Consider the following 17,944-nt stretch of genomic DNA (forward strand, 5'->3'; position numbering starts at 1 on the left):
TTAATACTATTTATTAATAAGACTCTCACTATGACTTTGTCAGAAATTGAACAGCATTTTATTCTTAAATATTATTTAATTACTTAAAAAACACAGAGATAGCCAGGCTTGGGTGGCGCATGCCTTTTATCATAGTACTATGGGGGCGGGGGGCGGGGGGCAGAGCCAAGCAGATCTCTGTGAGTTTCAGGCCAGCCTGGTCTAGAGAGTGAGATCCAGGACACGCACCAAAGCTACACAGAAACCCTGTCTTGAAAAAACAAAAAAACAAACAAACAAAAAAAGAACCACAGAGATGTGTTTGTAATATTTTATGTATGTTGTAACTACCAAGATAAAGCATTAAGCTTACAGTCTATATATGTGTGTACCCAGTATCTTTATTTAAAGCAATGATTTATTTGATTACTTGACCTTTACTGTTTATATCACTTCATATTTTACATATATGAGGGTATATCTGATATGCAATCTGTGAGTAAACTGTTAAAAGGCTTTAATAAACAAACTTTTTAAAAAAGATTGGGGCCTCCAAAACAATTTTTCATTTCCTTTATACCCTTAAGTAGATACAATTACTATACTATTTAAACTATAGCAACATGTACAATAGAAATTAAAATTTAAATTTTGTCCTTAAACTATATAACTATTTGTTTATATATTGATTGTCTTGTATACTTGTACCCAACAGAGTAGAGAGTGTTGCTAGGCACATTTATCTATATACAACTATAAGTAACAAATTTTTAAAATAGTTTTAGAGCTTAACTGATCCAATTACTCATTTGACAATTACAAAATAATGCACAATTCCTCTCTTATGAAACTACTATTTTATAATTATTAATTGTCAGTTAGTTTGATATACAAACCTAAAGAACAATTATTGATCAGATGTTTGTCCTATTAGGGAAAACACATATAGAATGAAAATGATAAACATAATAAAGGAAATAAATCAAACCAAACTTATTGCCAATTTCAATTGTAAAGAAAATCAATTTTAATCAGCTTAGATTTCTTTTTAATTTTAATTTTAATTCTGTTCAAAAGGGAAAATGGAAATAGAAAAGTCCATAAAGTTGTTTCATGTTACAGCCTTAAGGCTATCTGCATTTATTTTCCCTAAACTGTGGATTTGTTTCTTTTTTTTTTTAGCCTTGTATCATAGAATATGGTTCATTTGATAGTTACATGCCTCCTACGTTCATCTTAAATGTAGGATGCTATCAAAACCTATATAATCACAGTCTTTAACTTTCTAGCTTTATTTTAATATGAAATTTTTATATTTTAAGATGTATTGCATTTCTTTGGCCTGATGGTTGGGTAATTAATTTGTACTATAAAATTCTAAGAATTATAAAATTCTATGAATGCAAGAAATCATTGCTATTTGTTAGGTCTTTATGTTCATTTATTGCTTAATCATTTGTGTCCAAAAAAGAATCTTATGTTATTCTTAGAAATTAAATGTTTAATTATAGATTTTTTTTTATTTCTAGGCCAGATTAAAAGGTTAAGGAGCATATAGCATATCTATATAATTATTAAAGAATTTGATAATATTTTAGTTATTTAGAAAATATTTAACTGTTCACAAAGTAAAAATCATCTTTCAGAACTTTTTGAGGCTAGGCTACAATAGAATTAAGGTTTGTACCCTGATTTATTACTTTGATCATAATTAACTATATTACACCTAGGTTTTAGATACTTCTATATTTTTCAAGCCTCATATTTTTAATATTCTTTATATATCTAATGGCATGCTGTGTTCCAGAGTCAAAAAATTAGTAAGACATAATGTCTGTATTCAGAAAGTTGATTATCATTCATGGGACTCAGAATCTGACATAGGCCAAATACTGCCTGACACATCTTTGCCTATCCTGTTAAATATGAAAGGTAATTACATACTCACACAATTAAAAAATTTTTAATGATATTACTTGACATATGTTTGTAATTTGGAATTTAAATTTCATTATCTGCAACTAAAATGTATTTGGAACACTTACATCATTTATATGCCATCTATGATCACAATGGATGAATTGAGTGTTGTAACTGAAACTGTATAGTCTGTAAAGCCTGAGTGAAATTTTGCTATCTGATTTCTTACACAAACTTGCCAACCCCTGGCCTGCTAGATGACATGAGCCATCTTACTCAGCTTTAAAATTTTCTGACTTTCAGCTATATTGTATAGTAACTGGAATCTTTTAGGTTTCCTTTCTATATCTTTTCATTTTAGAAGTAACAAAGATGTTTTTCTGCCCATTTGAAATGTGTGTATTTTTATATTGTCCCAATAGACTATCTATAAAGAAAAACATGTCTTTTATTCTAAATAATAAGATTTTGAAATTTTAAACTTGGTGAAATGGACTTATTGTTACATGAAATCTTACTCTTAAATAATAATTTTTTGCAGTCTCTTGACAACAGTGTATTAATCATTATGTAGTAATCTTAAGAAAAGAAAATTGCTAAGCTTTCAGGAAAGTAGTATTTTGATTAGCTATAAGCTAAATCTAACATTCACCTTTTTTTAAGTAGTATTTGAGATACAAATGGACTTGACATTTGAGTATGGCAGAATGTGTTCTTTTGACCAACAGTTTATCATGACAATAAAGAAGTTCCTGTCAAGATAGCTGATATTGAATGAGGAAGAATAATCAGACCTCTTACAAAGGAAACTCAAGGGTTTAGGGCAAAGTAATGTGAGTTTCAGAAAACATGCTTACAACCTACTTTAGATTTTCTAGAACAGATTATTATCTAAGTTTTTCTACCCATAGTTCAACCTAGGTAGTTAGGAATCTTTTCCATGAAATACCCATTTAGTAAAACAAAAATTAGTGCTATTTATTATATAAACATTTGTTTTGTCTCAACTTTTTGACGTTCATATTTTTAAGAATTTTAATTGTGTATACTATAAACCAGATATTTTTTACCCAACCATTAATCTTTTATCTAATAATTCTTAGAAAACAAGAATACAGTGAGTTATTGTAATGCAGATGAAATTGATCTTAGTTACTAATTTAATTACCTTTTTTTTTTTTGGTTTTTCAAGACAGGGTTTCTCTGTGTAGCTTTGCGCCTTTCCTGGGACTCACTTGATAGTCCAGGCTGGCCTCGAACTCACAGAGATCCGCCTGCCTCTGCCTCCCGAGTGCTGGGATTAAAGGCGTGCGCCACCACCGCCCGGCTTAATTACCTTTTAATGAGTCTCAATTTTTTATTCTTTTGAAAGTAAGAATTTACATTTAACAGTTTCACCTAAAAATTAACATCCACCATTTTAAACACTCTCTTTATTTCAGAAGCATAGGGAAGCTAACATCTTTATTTCTCTCATAAAGAAAATTTTGTTTCTAACATAAATCATTTGAATTATTCATTTACTTTTAGCTTCCTATCATTTTTTAATAGAAGCCATTGATTATTTCACTGCATGTATTATGTATTGGTACTTTAGAATACTTAACTGGAAAATATGTTATGACCTTTGAGCCCCCCCACCCAGCACACACACAGGCACACAATAAAAACTATACATGCTTTGAATATTCTTTTATAGTTCTCTGTTGTTAGTTTTAAAAAGAGAAATAGCAGTTAAGCATAGTAAATTAAAAGCAACCATAATTAATTAAGGTTGTGAATGTCTCAAATCTGTTCTTTGTATGTAGAACCATATGACAATATAAAATTACCTACAAAGCAAAATACTCAAAACTTTTTTGCTTGAAATATTTCAAACTGATATGAAGATCTCTGTGTTCAGATTTACTAGCTACATTTGAGGTTGTTTTAAGGAGCTATCCAATAGTTTTCATGTAGTGGCTCTAGACTTAGGAACTATGATCTCATGCTGTATTTTTGACTAAACTTGTGAAGAAACAATAGAGTGAGTACAAAAACTTGTATATTGTTGTCAGAAATTTGAGCACTGGCTCTACTTGTTTGTATGAAATTTAAGGCCAGTTAAGCTATTTAAACATAAATTTTCATTTGAACTGACTTCACTAATGTCTTGCTCTCAAAGTTGTTGTTCATAACAGTAAATAATGAAAATAGTCAATAATAGACTCTGTTGAGTATGTCTACAAAATAAGGACATTTTTCCTACTATTATATTAAGGCATCAGACAGACAAAAATAATCTATATGATGTGAGAATTATTTGTGTACCCAGTTTAACTAGCTTCTAATAACCTGCCTCTAAAGTTTACAGAGCTATTTATTTATTGTAGCTTCACTTATTTTTTCTTAAGTCTTTAATTGTATTATTAGTTTAAGTCTGTAGAACTTGGTTTGAAATGTCTCAGGTGTGTGAAAAGATAGCTTTTTATCAATAGCTACCATCTAAATTAAATTTATCACTGACTGTTATATGAAAATCGAAACATAAGCATGAAGACCCGAGTTTGGATCCCTAGCACTCTTGTAAAAGATAGATGGAACAGCATGTACCAAAGCCCAGCATTGGGATTGGCAGTGGTGTAGAAGGGCAGGTCTTTGGAGCTCACTAGCCAGGCAGTCTAGCATAAATGAGTAGCTCCATGTTCTTTGAGAGCCTATCTCAAAAAATGAGCTGGAGAGCAATAGAGGAAGATACCTGATGCCGACCTTGGCCTCCACATGTGCCTTCATGGGCTAGTGTACCCATATACATGAACATACATAGTATATATACACATACAAACAAGTACAAAATTATGCATGATTATTGCATACAATATGTTTTGATATATAACTCTTTTATTGGCATAAACAGTAGTAGCCTTTTTTATTGGTAGAGTTTCTAATTAATTTTGAAAAACAGCATCTATTTTAGAATTCAAACGTATTTATGAGCTTCTACACAGCTAACAACTTCACTCCTTATCTTTATTAAACTTAACAAATATTTATGAAGCACCTTGAACATTACTGAGCTTAGTGCTAAACTAGATATATTGCTAAAGTATATGGTCACATGACAGATCATAACAATCAAAATATAACACCAGAAATATGCTACCATTTCAAGCCAAAAAAATGTTTTTTGGTTTTTGTTGTTGTTGTTGTTGTTTATATAACAGTTGAGTATTTAATAATTTAAAGTGATAGAAGAGCACTTGGTTTCAAACATCGAGAGAGGAAGGTTTTACTTACTGATTGGAGTAAGGAAGAAGTTAAATTTATGAGGACTGTCTATGAATACAAATTTAAAATCTTTTGGCTTAGAGGAGAGGACGTACCATTATGTACAAGGATGGATAATCTAGACTTAATGTGTGTTTTAGAATGCTTACAGTAGCACAATATAGAAATAAGAAAAAGTAATCATAATTGAGAGATTCCTTAGAAACAACAACTTATAAATGCACTGTGACCAAATAAGACGTTAAAATCGTGCTATGAGAACTTAAAATGTACCCTTGTAGGTGGAGAGATGGCCTAGTTGGAAAAGTTCTTGCTTTATAAAGCATGACAGCCTGAGTTCAGATCTTCAAAACCCCATAACGAATGTGCGTGATGGCACACACTTGTAATCCTTGTCTGTTCAAGCTCAAACAGGAGGATATCTAGAGTGTCCTGCCATCTAGATAGTCTTTCTGAATCACCAAGGTCAAGATTTAGCAAGAGGCCTTGTCTTATAAAATAAGATGGAGAGCAGTTGGGGCAAACACCACACATTGAACTCGATGCACACATGGACATGTAAGTACCACACATATACACATAACATGGACCCTGTCTAATTTCACATTTCTCAAGGACATATGAACAAATAAGTCTAATTATTTTTTGGAGGCAGATTTTTATACCCTCATTTTTAAAGGGGGAGCACATGTGTGTGATCATAACTCAGAAGTAAAATGCTTGGCTATTGTGAATGAATGCCTAGGTATGAGTTCTGACATAGGGGGGCGGGGCAGGATAGAGAGACAGAAGGACAAAAGAGGGAAGGAAAGAAGAGTCCTGATTTAGTCTGCCAGCCTAGAATTGTCCTTACCATTATTTGTGTACAAAATTTAAGCTGCTGAGAAGTGCATTTCAACTTTTTGATTTATTTGTGAATTTCAGTCAGTTCTTTTCAGAATCAAGACAATCAATACATACTGATTTTCTCAGTCTTCTATATGTACCATTTTCTTTAAAATTATTGTTTGTAATTATGAAGCAATCACAGTATCAGAGTTTCAGGAAACTAATGGCCTTCAGATTTAAAGGCTGAATGTATTCATTTTATCATTCCCTACCTTTTGCTTGAACATCTCAATCAGTATTTCTTCCTAAATGTTCATTGCTGGAACAATCCTAGTTGATTGAAAGCCCAAGCATATTTAGATAAATTGGCCACATTATGACTTACCTACTAATCCTTCTCCTGTTCTTGGCTATGCTTAAGAAAAAATTAATTTTGTATAATGGCATAGGTTGTGGAATACTACATTTTCTCCCCCTAAGTCTTTCTACTTTATACTACCTTTCATTATCTTTCCCTCCAGCCACAAATTTTCTCTGAATTGATGCTCTTTCCTCAGCCTATACATCAAAAAGAAAAGCTCAGTTGGAAAATAAGGCCAGTGGGAAAATTAAAGGCATAGAATTTATCTTTAATTCTATACATTTAAAGGTATAGAGTCACTTAAATACATTAGTTAAAGGTGAGTTTCCATTGAAAACATCAAAATGAAAGGCTTCTATTCCACTTAGCAACATTAGAGATGGAGAAATACATTACTTCTAGACAGTGTTTTCTGAAAATGACAGGAACACTGCACCTATGAATTCACATCAGGTGTGGTTCTCTTCACAAGACCTATCAAGAGCAAGCTTATTAACATTATAGCATGGTTTAGGGAGGAGTTCATGAGCCCCAACCCTTAATTAAGGAAATATGGACAGTTGTTGCTTCTGAGAGAAGGCAACTAGTTTTCCTTAAGGATGTGGACCATGATAAATTGGCCATGATGTTCTAGTGAATGGGTAATACCAAGAAGTATATAGACAGTACAGACTGGATTTGCTAGGTTATTGAATTTAATAAAGAAAGAAACAAAGTTGGGAGGGATGGGAGGTAGAGGTGGGAGTAGACCTGGGAGGATTTAAGGGGACAAGTTGGGAATGAACATGATCAAAATATACTGGTTAATACGTATAATTTAAAACAAAAATATACATTGCCTCTTACATTAGAATTTTGAAAATAAGGTAATCTGAAACATATGTAAACAATTCACAAATTAAATATCTTCAGTTTTCTTAAATATATGTTTTAATGGCATACCTTTTCTATGGGAGATTGTATTCTGAGCTTTCATAATTCCCTAATGGGGAAGAGAGATCATACAAATTATGGTATGCTTGCTTTCTAATTGGAGTTCTTACTAGAATTGTAGTGTTGCCCATGTAGCTATTTATAAAGCAATGTGGAAAAAACAGACTTTTTCTGGATTTAAGTCTTAGAGCCACTTTTTACTAGTACGTGACTTTATACAGTTTATGCAAAATATACTTTTTGTACCTAGTTTTGTTATGTTGAAGATGAACTCTGAAGATTTAACTCATAGAATAATCATGTAAGCTAATACAAATAAGCCATTTTCATTCATATTTTGTTAATATAAAAAATGAACACCTGGGTTTGTGTAACTTATTAAATGAATATTTATTTAGCCCACAGTGTAAAAGACTGAGAGTAAAGGTTGGCCAGCTTTATAGGTTTGGCCTCTAATGTGGGTCTAATAATGGATAGAATCATAGCAGGAATGTAAATGATTACCAGGCAGGAAACAATTTAGGCTTATCAAACAACACAACCTTGGAAGAACTCAAAAGGACGTACAAGGGCTTTTTAAATCCCTTTTGAAGGCACCTACATCCATAATCTGAGTATCCCATCTACTAGGTTCCACTTTTTAAAAGTTTCATATCATTTCTCTGTATCATCCCACTAATGAAAAGCCTCTAACATATGAACTCTTGGGAGAAGAAACCATATCCAAACCACAGCTAGCTCCCAAAGTAGTATTTGCCTCGCTGTGTTGTCCATGCTGGCTTAGGAGTCTTGAGCTAAATCAATCTTTCTGCTTTAGCCTTCCAAGTATCTGGGACTGCAGACATGTACAACTATACCTACTTTCCTTTTAATATTATCTGCACTATCAACAGAGATTTAGCTTAAAACCTAAGCAAATGTTGGTTGGTTAAATATTGAAAAGATTTCCCTGTGGAGGGAAAATGAAGGCCAAACAGGCTAAACACAACAGTGTAGTTGTAGAAGAGGCAAAGGAAACAACAGAGTGAACCTGCCAAATCCTTATTTTATCTTGACTATTAGAGTATACAAATGGAAGAAATTACTTTCCAACTAACACTTGCACATGGATTGTTATAAATGAACATAAGCTAGAATAACAGAATAGTCTCACAAGATACATATTAATATAATTGAAAACAAAATAGCAATAAATCTTTCATTGATATTAACACTACACACAGATTTGGCTAGAGAAATAGTCTTAGTATGAAGAATTGATAATATTCCTTACTTCACTACAGACTGAAATCAATAATGTAAATTGATCTCTATATTAGATATCATCTATAAAATATATTACTTCTTATACAAAATTTACTAGTGTTTCAACTGTGTGTGTGTGTGTGTGTATATATATATATATATGCATAACTGCTATGAAATATGAAGCAGAGAGCTGGAGAAATGGCTCAGGGGCTAAGATCATGTTGCTCTTGCAAAGGACTCGTGTTTAGCTCTTTCCATATTGGGCTAGTCACAACTGCCTGTGACTCCAACTCCACTGGCCTCTGTAGGCACATGCACTCTTGTGCACATACATACATACATACATACATACATACATATATACATACATACACGTAACTAAAAATAAAGTAAATCTTTATAAAATGAAGAATTATTCAATATTCTGGAATTTTCAATTTCAAATATTATTAATAGCACACAGGAAAGAATTTGTTGGAAGCGATATAGGTTCCTTCAAAGGATGGTTAGAAGGGAGCAATAAATTTTGTGGAAGGTTACTGTTATCTGTTTAACTTCACAGGGAAAGTTTGACTAAATATAAAAACAAAAATACAGAAGAAGCAGTTAATGATTCTAGGAGGTCTACTTTACATAAAAAAAGTATCTTTGAAGAATGAAGACATTGTAGTGATGATTGTCACTGAGACAATTTTGTTATCTACCCTTTATATTCTTCACATCTTTCAATCAGTTTGCAGCAAATAACATAATTTTTTTTTTTCATGTAATAATCCTCAGGATGAGACTTCATGGAGAAAAAGATAGGCCACTATTAGGAAGTGATTCTATAGAGTTATAACAAAGAGTAGAATAATTTGGCATGAAGTTTAGGTATTTGAACTCAGATGAAGTAGGTTCCAAAAATTGTAAATTATACAAAAACAGTTGTTAGTTTTTAGTATTATTAAAATGTATCATTCTGCTGGGCAGCGGTGGCACATGCCTTTAATCTCAGCACTCGGGAGGCAGAGGCAGGCGGATCTCTGTGAGTTTGAGACCAGCCTGGTCTACAGAGCAGGACCCAGGACAGGCACCAAAACTACACAGAGAGACCCTGTCTCGAAAAAAATCAAAATAAATAAATAAGTAGATGTATTATTGCTTTTGTGTTATTTCCTTATACTATTTTTATATTTATTATTTATATATATTATACTATACTTATTTCCTTACTGTAATGTATTTCTTGCTTGCTATACAGAAATCCATTTTACAGGTAGCCTTTTTATAATGGGATCATTTAATAATAACTCCACTGGTGAGGTTTTGAAGAGATTCATATCATGCACATTATTCAGCCCAAACTACTGTACCAAGAATTGTTATCAGTCATAAGCAAAGGAGAAACATTTTACATAATAAAATCAAGTTTAAGGAATTTGTGACCACTAAGGTAACTTTACAGAGACTACTGAAAGGAAAACTTGGGTCAGAGAAGGAGGTTAAATATACCCAAGATGGCACAAGAAATAAACAGTTTGAGAACAGCTAATCAAAAGAGGTTTACATGTAATTGATTGAGGCTGGCTATGTTTTATACAGTTATTGCAAACACTAAAGCTGAACTTCCATATATAATTTTTACTTGACCTGAAAGGCTATTCTATTTGTTTGTTTGAATCATTTTAAAATATAAAGATGGTTCTCAGATTGCCAGTAATATGAGAAAACAGACAATAGGCAGAGTCCTGTTTATAGGCTGTAATTTACTAATCGTATGCCAGAGCTCTCCTATCCTAGTTGGTACTAGAATCTTTACCTGCTAATCTACAAGTTCAAAATATGTGTGGGCTTTTAGAATCCTCTGAGACTTTGAGATTAAGAAAAAGAATCCTGCTGGGCAGTGGTGGTGTACACCTTTAATCCCAGCACATGGGAGGCAGAGACTGGCAGATCTCTGTGAGTTCCAGGACAGCCAGGGCTGTTACCCAGAGACACCCTGTCTTGAACAACCAAAGAAAAAGAATCCTCCCAAGAAATTTATGCTTTTCAACTTGAGTGTTTAATATCTATTATATATTCATGTGCTGTTCAAGATGTTGAGAATACAGAGCAGAAGTTCTCTATGATGGACTAATGAAGTGGCTCAGGGGGAAAAGGTACTCGACACCAAGCCTGAAGACTTTTGTTTAAACCTAAGTGCTGGAAGGAGAGAGCTGGCTCCAGCACGTTGTTTTGACTTCCATTTTATCCTGCAGCTCAGGTGGTGTGCACACACTACCCACAATGCATATAGCATGAATAAGTTTAAGTTTGTGAGTATTCTCCATGAAATTCATCATAAAGATACAAAACTTTACAGTAAGGTTATTTAAAGTTCATATATAGAGACTCTTAAAGATGAAGCATAAACCTAAGAAAATAGATAGTGTATAATATTAGAGATAAGTTCTCTGGATCAAAATAAACCCAGGAAGGATGATTGATAGTCTAGGCAGAAAAAAAATCATTGTAATTAAAATAGGCCATTCATTAAGGAAGATGACATTCTAGCAATGACCTAAAGAAGGAAAGAGGAATGAATCATGTAAACTGATTATGCCTCTTTAATGTAAGAGTATAGAGGTATAGGGTGACTGGCTTCTATTTTAACAGGAAACCAGTTGGGAGGCAATTCATAGTGTAGGTGGGAAAACGAGAGTGGCGTAGATCAAAAGACGAATGGGGAGAAGAATGGAAATCAGAGGATTGGAGAAGAGAGGGTAGGGAAGAGGGAGAGAGGATGAGAGGAAAAGGGAGGAGTTGGTTTTGAGGCCAAGATTTCACTGTGTAGCCCTGGCTGCCCATAAACATATGATTCTCCTGCCTTAGCCTCTCAAGTGCTAGAATTACAGGCATCAGCCACCATGCTTAGCTAGTCAATATACTTTGAAAGAGGTAACAGATGGAATAAGAGTGAGAGAAGTCAAGTAAAAATGGAGTATTTGGCTTTCATGGTTTGAGGAATGAATTGTTAAATTCCATTTAGTGAAATGAAGAACATTGAAGGAAAGATAGATCTAGGGAATTAAATTAGGGGTTTTACTTCAGTCACAGAAATGTGAACTGCTTTGGAACTCAAAGCAGATGTCTGCAGAATTTTTCAATCACTGATATAAATTAAAATCTGTGACAGTTGATGAGATAACCGAGGTGTTAGCTAGAATTAATGTGTATTTATTGGTATCACTGCCCCCTGATTTTTTTTCCTAATCCACTTTTTACAAGGTAGGTAGTTTCTAGAAATTATCCCCTCTGCTCACTTATAAAGAATGGAAGGAATCCCACTGAATCAGAACCTTGACCTGAACAGAAAATACTATTAGTTGACCATCCTCAAATTTTGCCTTGATGTGAATTTTCCCAAGTACCTCCTTGCTGGAAACTGTTTGCACTGGAGGTAAGTGTGAAAGGGGAGGTTGTGGGGAATGATGGGGTGAGGGCTTCCTAAACCTTTCTCAGACCTCAGAAGTGGTTGGATTCTGAGGAAGAGAAGGTTCAGGCTGGTTCTTCTTTCCCTGAACCAGTTCATAGAGCCCTAAATTTGACCTGCTTTCCTCAAACTGGGAATCAGAAATCCCTTTTCTCTTCTGTTTTTCTGCTGCAGAAATTCCCAACATTCCCATTTTGTGGGCTCCAGAAAGGGGTAAGCGAAGACTTCAATCCCAGCCAATCATTTCCAAATTAATACTTTTTAGTGTTTTGGTTTATTTTACCATCATAAAAAAATGCTTGGACCCATTTTTCCCATCTATTTAATTTCCTTGTGGATTGTTATGTATCTATGTTCTAGGGTCATTCTGTATCCCTGGGCAGTAGAGTTCAGATCCATCTGCTGTTTCCATTTGTGTGCTATTCTCTTGTGGATTCTCATACGCAGTTTATGAATTATTTCCTAGATGGAAGACACCCAATTCAGGGACTGTTTTCACTCCTCAGTCTCATCCTTTCCTGAATGGTGTTTTGTTCCCCCGCTGACAGCTTGTCATTACCTTACTCTACTGCTTCTGATGATCTGCCATTGCTTCTCTACTGTCCTGTCTTCCTGCTTGATTGCCTTTGGATTTTCTCTACTTTTTGCCTAATTTTATCTGCTGAACAATTTGTGTTCTTCACTCATTGGTGCTTTGCCCATCAGCAAATGGCCTGGTACCTCCATATCCATCTGCTATTTTAGCATTTTAGACTGCCCAGCATTGTCTATCTGCACCCCCCACTCCTCTGTACTCTGAACTATTAAGTTCTCCATCTGCCTGCCTGATTTTGCCCTCTCCGGTATGCTTATAATATTGTAAGTAGGTACAGATTATTTAGTACGCCTACTCCAAATGCCTTGTGCCACTGGATTGGACTGCTGACTAGATTGCCTGACTATTGCCTCATCTTCCTATTTGCTCCCATTGGCTGCACCATTATTTTATTTGAGTCATGGCTTTCATCTCCAGTGAATTTGTGACTTGCTGGTTTGCTCATACTGCCTCTTTTATATTCCTCTGCATCTAATGAATCACTAGCATTGTTCCCTGTTATCTCTAAACCTGATCAGATGTTACATCCAAGGAAAATTTTGCCTATGTATTGTCCAAACATGTCTAAAAAATAGGAAAATGCTTTGTTATTTAACAGCCCAGTTTAGTTTACTCCTAAACTAATTCAAAACTCAACTACCACCTGTTATTTTTGCTTTTTAATACAAGTCATCATTCTTCTCTTTTTTTAAGGACATTTTAAAACATGCATCATCTTTGCCTCAGTTATCTTTCAACATCACATGTTATACACATTGTTTTCTTATGTGTGGGATCTTTCAATAATTTTCCATGTTCTAAATTTATTTCTTAGCTTATTTTACCTAATTTCTGAAAGATTTCATCAAGACAATTTGTTTAATTTTATCTTTTAAGTAAGACCAGAAGAATTTTTTGAAACTTTAAAAATATTAAATTTAATTATTTTCTATCTCTTTGTAGTTTAGATTAGAGTAGCTTTCAGCTCTGCTCCACTTTTTCCTTGGAGAATATAATTTCTTAGCCTCCCCTTAACCTACATAGTATAGTGATTTAGAGATCCTTTTGATATGTCCATCTTTCCCTACTTTATAACTTCTTTTCTTGTGTGTGGGTAGAGTTTTGAAATTTACATTTTCAGTTGTTTACAGAGTGCTTGGCATCTAAAATTATTTTGTACTGTGAAGTTTGTAGTCTTACATTGACATGAAAAGCCAAATATGAGAAGCAGAGAAGAATTTTGTAGGGCTAGTCTACAAAGAGATATAAAGTGGGGTGTTTACAAGTGCATGCCCATGTGTATGTGTATATTTTAAATGTCCTTTATCCTCACAGTATCATTATGTTTGAAATGTGAAAAATGAAAAGTATTCATATTCTATTTTATATTATTAAAGCAAATAAGATAGGGAAAAACCTTAAAAAGAAAGTGATAACCTTAGAGACTGTGGGAAAAAATTATTGACAGGATATTTTTAAGATTTCTGTCTTAATAAAGAAAATTAGTATGAAGAAAAAAGTCACTTTAGAAATGCCAAAATAATTTTCTAGATTTCTGGTGCATGTCCTTAATCCTAGCTTTTGGGAGGCAGAGGCAGGTATCTGTGAGTTTGAGGCAAGTCTGGTCTACCTGTTCAGTTCTAGGCCGGCCAAGAGAAAGCTACACAATGAGACCCTGGCTCAGAATCATCCAAAATAAGAGTAATATATAATATTAAACAAAAATTCCCAATATTCCATCTCTAAGCCCTGGCATATTTTATTTTCTGTTTTATCAATTTGCCTATTCTCAGAACTTCATCTTAATGGAAACACATATTTTTTTGTCTTCTGTCTTATTTTTCTTAACATAATGTTCTTAAACTTCCACAAGGTAGCACGTATCAGAAGTCCATTCCTCTTTTCCATCCTTTGTATATGCCACACTTTATCAGTTCAGCTGTTAAGTAATCACTTGGGTTGTTTCTGCCTTCTGACTATTAGCAATAGTGCTTCTGTGAATACTGGTGTACAGATATCTTTCCCATGTCCTTTGGCTCCATCAACAGACGTATGTGTAGGAAGAAATTAATAGCAACGAGTTCAGGGAAACTGCCTAACAAGCATGAAAAATAGATAAGTCCAAGACACTGTAGTATTAAAAGAAGAAAAAATAAACTTTTGGTCAAGCTACAAAAGACCAAGTTATAAGATTTTAAAGGTTCTATATTTTGTCAATGAAAGAATGAAGTTACACAGGTCATGAATGCCTTAGATAAAACAAAAATAATACTAAAGAAGATTTATTTTTTTTTATTTTACAATACAATTCAGTTCTACATATCAGCCACGGATTCCCTTGTTCTCCCCCCTCTCGCCCCCCTCCCCTTCCCCCCAGCTCACCCCCTCCTTCCCACCTCCTCCAGGGCAAAGCCTCCCCCGAGGACTGAGATCAACCTGGTAGACGCAGTCCAGGCAGGTCCAGTCCCCTCCTCCCCGGAGATTTAAAAGGTTTTTTTATTTTTTCAAACAAGAGAATGATGTATTTCAAACCAAATAATGTAAGTGGCCATTTAAGGGAAGGAAGGTATTTGAAAGGCAAGGTTTCAGTGAAGGTGACTAAGATGAGGAAACACAGTTGTATTTAGAGGAACCATCATTTCAATTAAATGGTCTTTCATCCTGGACACCAAATGTACTTACAAAGACTTTCCTAAAACAGATTCAAGAGCTATGGATTTCAACATTTTGTGTAAGTACATCACAGCGTGAGCTAAATCTAATTCTTTTTCTTTTATTGAAAATATTTTTTTTCAAATATAATATATTCCTGACTACATTTTCCCCTCCTTCTACTTCCTTCAGTTTCTCCCCACCTTCTCTTCCACCTGGGTCCGCCCCTTTCTGTCTCTTATTAAAAAACAAACATGCTTCTAAGGAATAATAAGGTAGAACAAAACTAACACATTTGGAATAGGACAAAACAGAAGGAAAAGAATTCAAGAAAAGGAACAAAAAACATATAGATGCAGAGACCCATGTGTCATTATGAGACAAGAAAACTCCAATGATCCCATTGAGTTTGTTTTCTGTTGGCCACCACCTGCTGGGTGTGCAGGTTCCCCTTAAGAATAGTTTGTTTCTTCACTGAAACTCCCTTGGAGTAAATTATCATTTGCAAGTGGGTATCAGTTGGAGATTGATTCTGGGTTATAGATGGGGACATGTGTCTACTTCTCCTTTCAGCTCTAGGACCCCTTCTGGTGCAGACCTGGGCAGACCCTGTGCATGCTGCCTCAGTCTTTGTGAGTTCTTATGTATGTTGATTCTGTTGATGTTAAATCTAATTCTATACCACAGTGCCAAGACCTACAGAAATTAAGTTAGAGATAGTCTTTGTCTTCAAAGGTTTAGAACTGGAATATTTAAAATGATAATAGATAAGGATAAAAAATACTTTAAATGCACAAGATAGTATGTTTCACTCCTATTTAGCCTTTGTTGCATTGAATTTTTTTTTATCTACCCTTTATCAACTAAGTATCTTCACTAGACTAACATAGAAAACAGATTCGAGGAGAAGAATAAAATTTAACAACAAAAATCATTTTTAATATCATCTACCATATTTTGAAATTTTTCTTCTAATTTTGATTTTTGAAGAGAAAATTTTAAAGTCAGAACTTTACATGTAAAGTAATGACTTCACTTCTCTAAACCTTGCTGATTCAGAAAGAAAAATGCTTTCTGGACTGAGGAGATGGCTCAATAGGTAAAGAACATGAGTTTGAATCATCACCTGCATAAAAGCTTGATATGATAAATGCTGTTTTACTATAGCCCCAGTGATGACGGGCCAGAAGCATGTTGATTACTGCAGCTTGCAGGCTAACCAGCCCAGCCTCAAGGGAATGCTCCAGGTTCAGTAAGATACCTTGTCTCAAAAATTAGAGTGAACAGTGATAGAAGATATGCAAAGTTTTCCCAGGCCTCCATACATGCTCATATAGGTAAGCCTATCCACATATATATGTGTCCATGAATTCATATACTATATACACATACATTTCAAAAGAACGTCCTTTTTAGTTAAACCTCATACCAGCCCTCAGATGGTAACAACAATTTGCACTCTATTTGAAGTCTCTTTAATTCTTTCTTTTAATGAAAATAGACTTTTTTTCATATACTATATTCTCAGTTTCCCATCTTCCATCTCCTCCCAGTTCCTGCCCACCTCCCCTCTGTGTGGATCCATATCCTTTTTCTCTCTCCTTAGAAAACAAACAGATATCTGAGGAATAATAATAAAATAAAATTAGCTGAGATAAAACAAAAACAAAACTCAGGATAGGACAAAACAAGCAAATAGACGAACAAGACCAAAGAAAAGCAGGAGAAACACATATAGACACAGAGATATAGGAATCTTATAAAAACACTAAACCAGAAGCCATAACATTTACTCAAAGTACCTGTAAAGTTAACAAATAAAAATATGCCCTACATATTAATTTTATATCCTGCCAGTTTGCTTGAAGTGTTTATCAACTAAAGGATTTTCAAGGTGGAATTTCTAGGGTCACTTACATATTGTCATATCATCTGCAAATAAATATACTTTGGAAGTCTCTTTAATTTTAAAGTTTCTTTTCTTTTTCAATACAGGGTTTTTCTGTGTAACAGCTCTGGCTGTCCTGGGAACTACCTAGCTTTGTAGACCAGATTTGCTTCGAACTCACAGAGATCCACCTGCCTCTGCCTCCCGAGTGCTGGGGTTAAAGGCGTGCGCCATCACCACCTGGCAGAAGTCTTTTTAATTTTAAAGCCTACTAAGTTTAATGACAGATTGCAAACATAGTAAAAGAAATCTCTATTATTAGTTAGTGACACCTTTCAAGAGTTTCTCTTACCATATAAAACTTGAATTCCTGATATAAAAAAGTTTAGACATATCTATTAGCTTTTACTATGTATTTAAGAAACTAGTCATCCTAACTTGGAATCTATATCTCCTCTTCGTATTAATGGGTACTCAAACTTGAGTTCTGATTTTTTTAAAACTCTAGTAGGGTAATTTTGAATAACCCATTTTTTCATCTTTCTAATTGTCCTACTAATACTTTTATTGTAGTAATATAGGTATGAAGAGATTAGAGTTTCCTTGTCAAGAAAAACAGTAAAATAGAAATTACATCAATTTTTGGCAATAACAAATTAGTTTAAAAAATTATTCTTGTATTCACTCTGAAAATCACTTTAAAGCAGAGACAACACAGAACATTATATAGATAATGTAGAAATCTAAGATAAAATACTAACACTTTTATTTGTAATGAATATCCTGTTTTCTTGTGATCTTTGAATTCCTATTTTAATTTCAAAGAAACTGAAAACACAA

General features: G+C 33.9%; 1 protein-coding gene across 13 annotated transcripts in view; it reads left to right on the top strand.

Moving 5' to 3' along the window:
• Gphn (gephyrin) overlaps positions 1-17,944 on the top strand; it is a 400,632-nt gene that overhangs the window by 148,476 nt on the left and 234,212 nt on the right. For 6 of the 13 annotated variants that reach the window (XM_076551612.1, XM_076551606.1, XM_076551602.1 and 3 more), the window contains exon 5: positions 12,165-12,203. The exons of the other annotated variants lie outside the window; for them this stretch is intronic. In XM_076551612.1, coding sequence (XP_076407727.1) covers positions 12,165-12,203 — 39 coding nt within the window. The remainder of the gene's footprint in view (positions 1-12,164; positions 12,204-17,944) is intronic. 13 annotated transcript variants of the gene reach the window in all.

The sequence above is a fragment of the Peromyscus maniculatus genome, chromosome 14 (assembly GCF_049852395.1).
Source record: "Peromyscus maniculatus bairdii isolate BWxNUB_F1_BW_parent chromosome 14, HU_Pman_BW_mat_3.1, whole genome shotgun sequence".
NCBI lineage: Eukaryota > Metazoa > Chordata > Mammalia > Rodentia > Cricetidae > Peromyscus > Peromyscus maniculatus.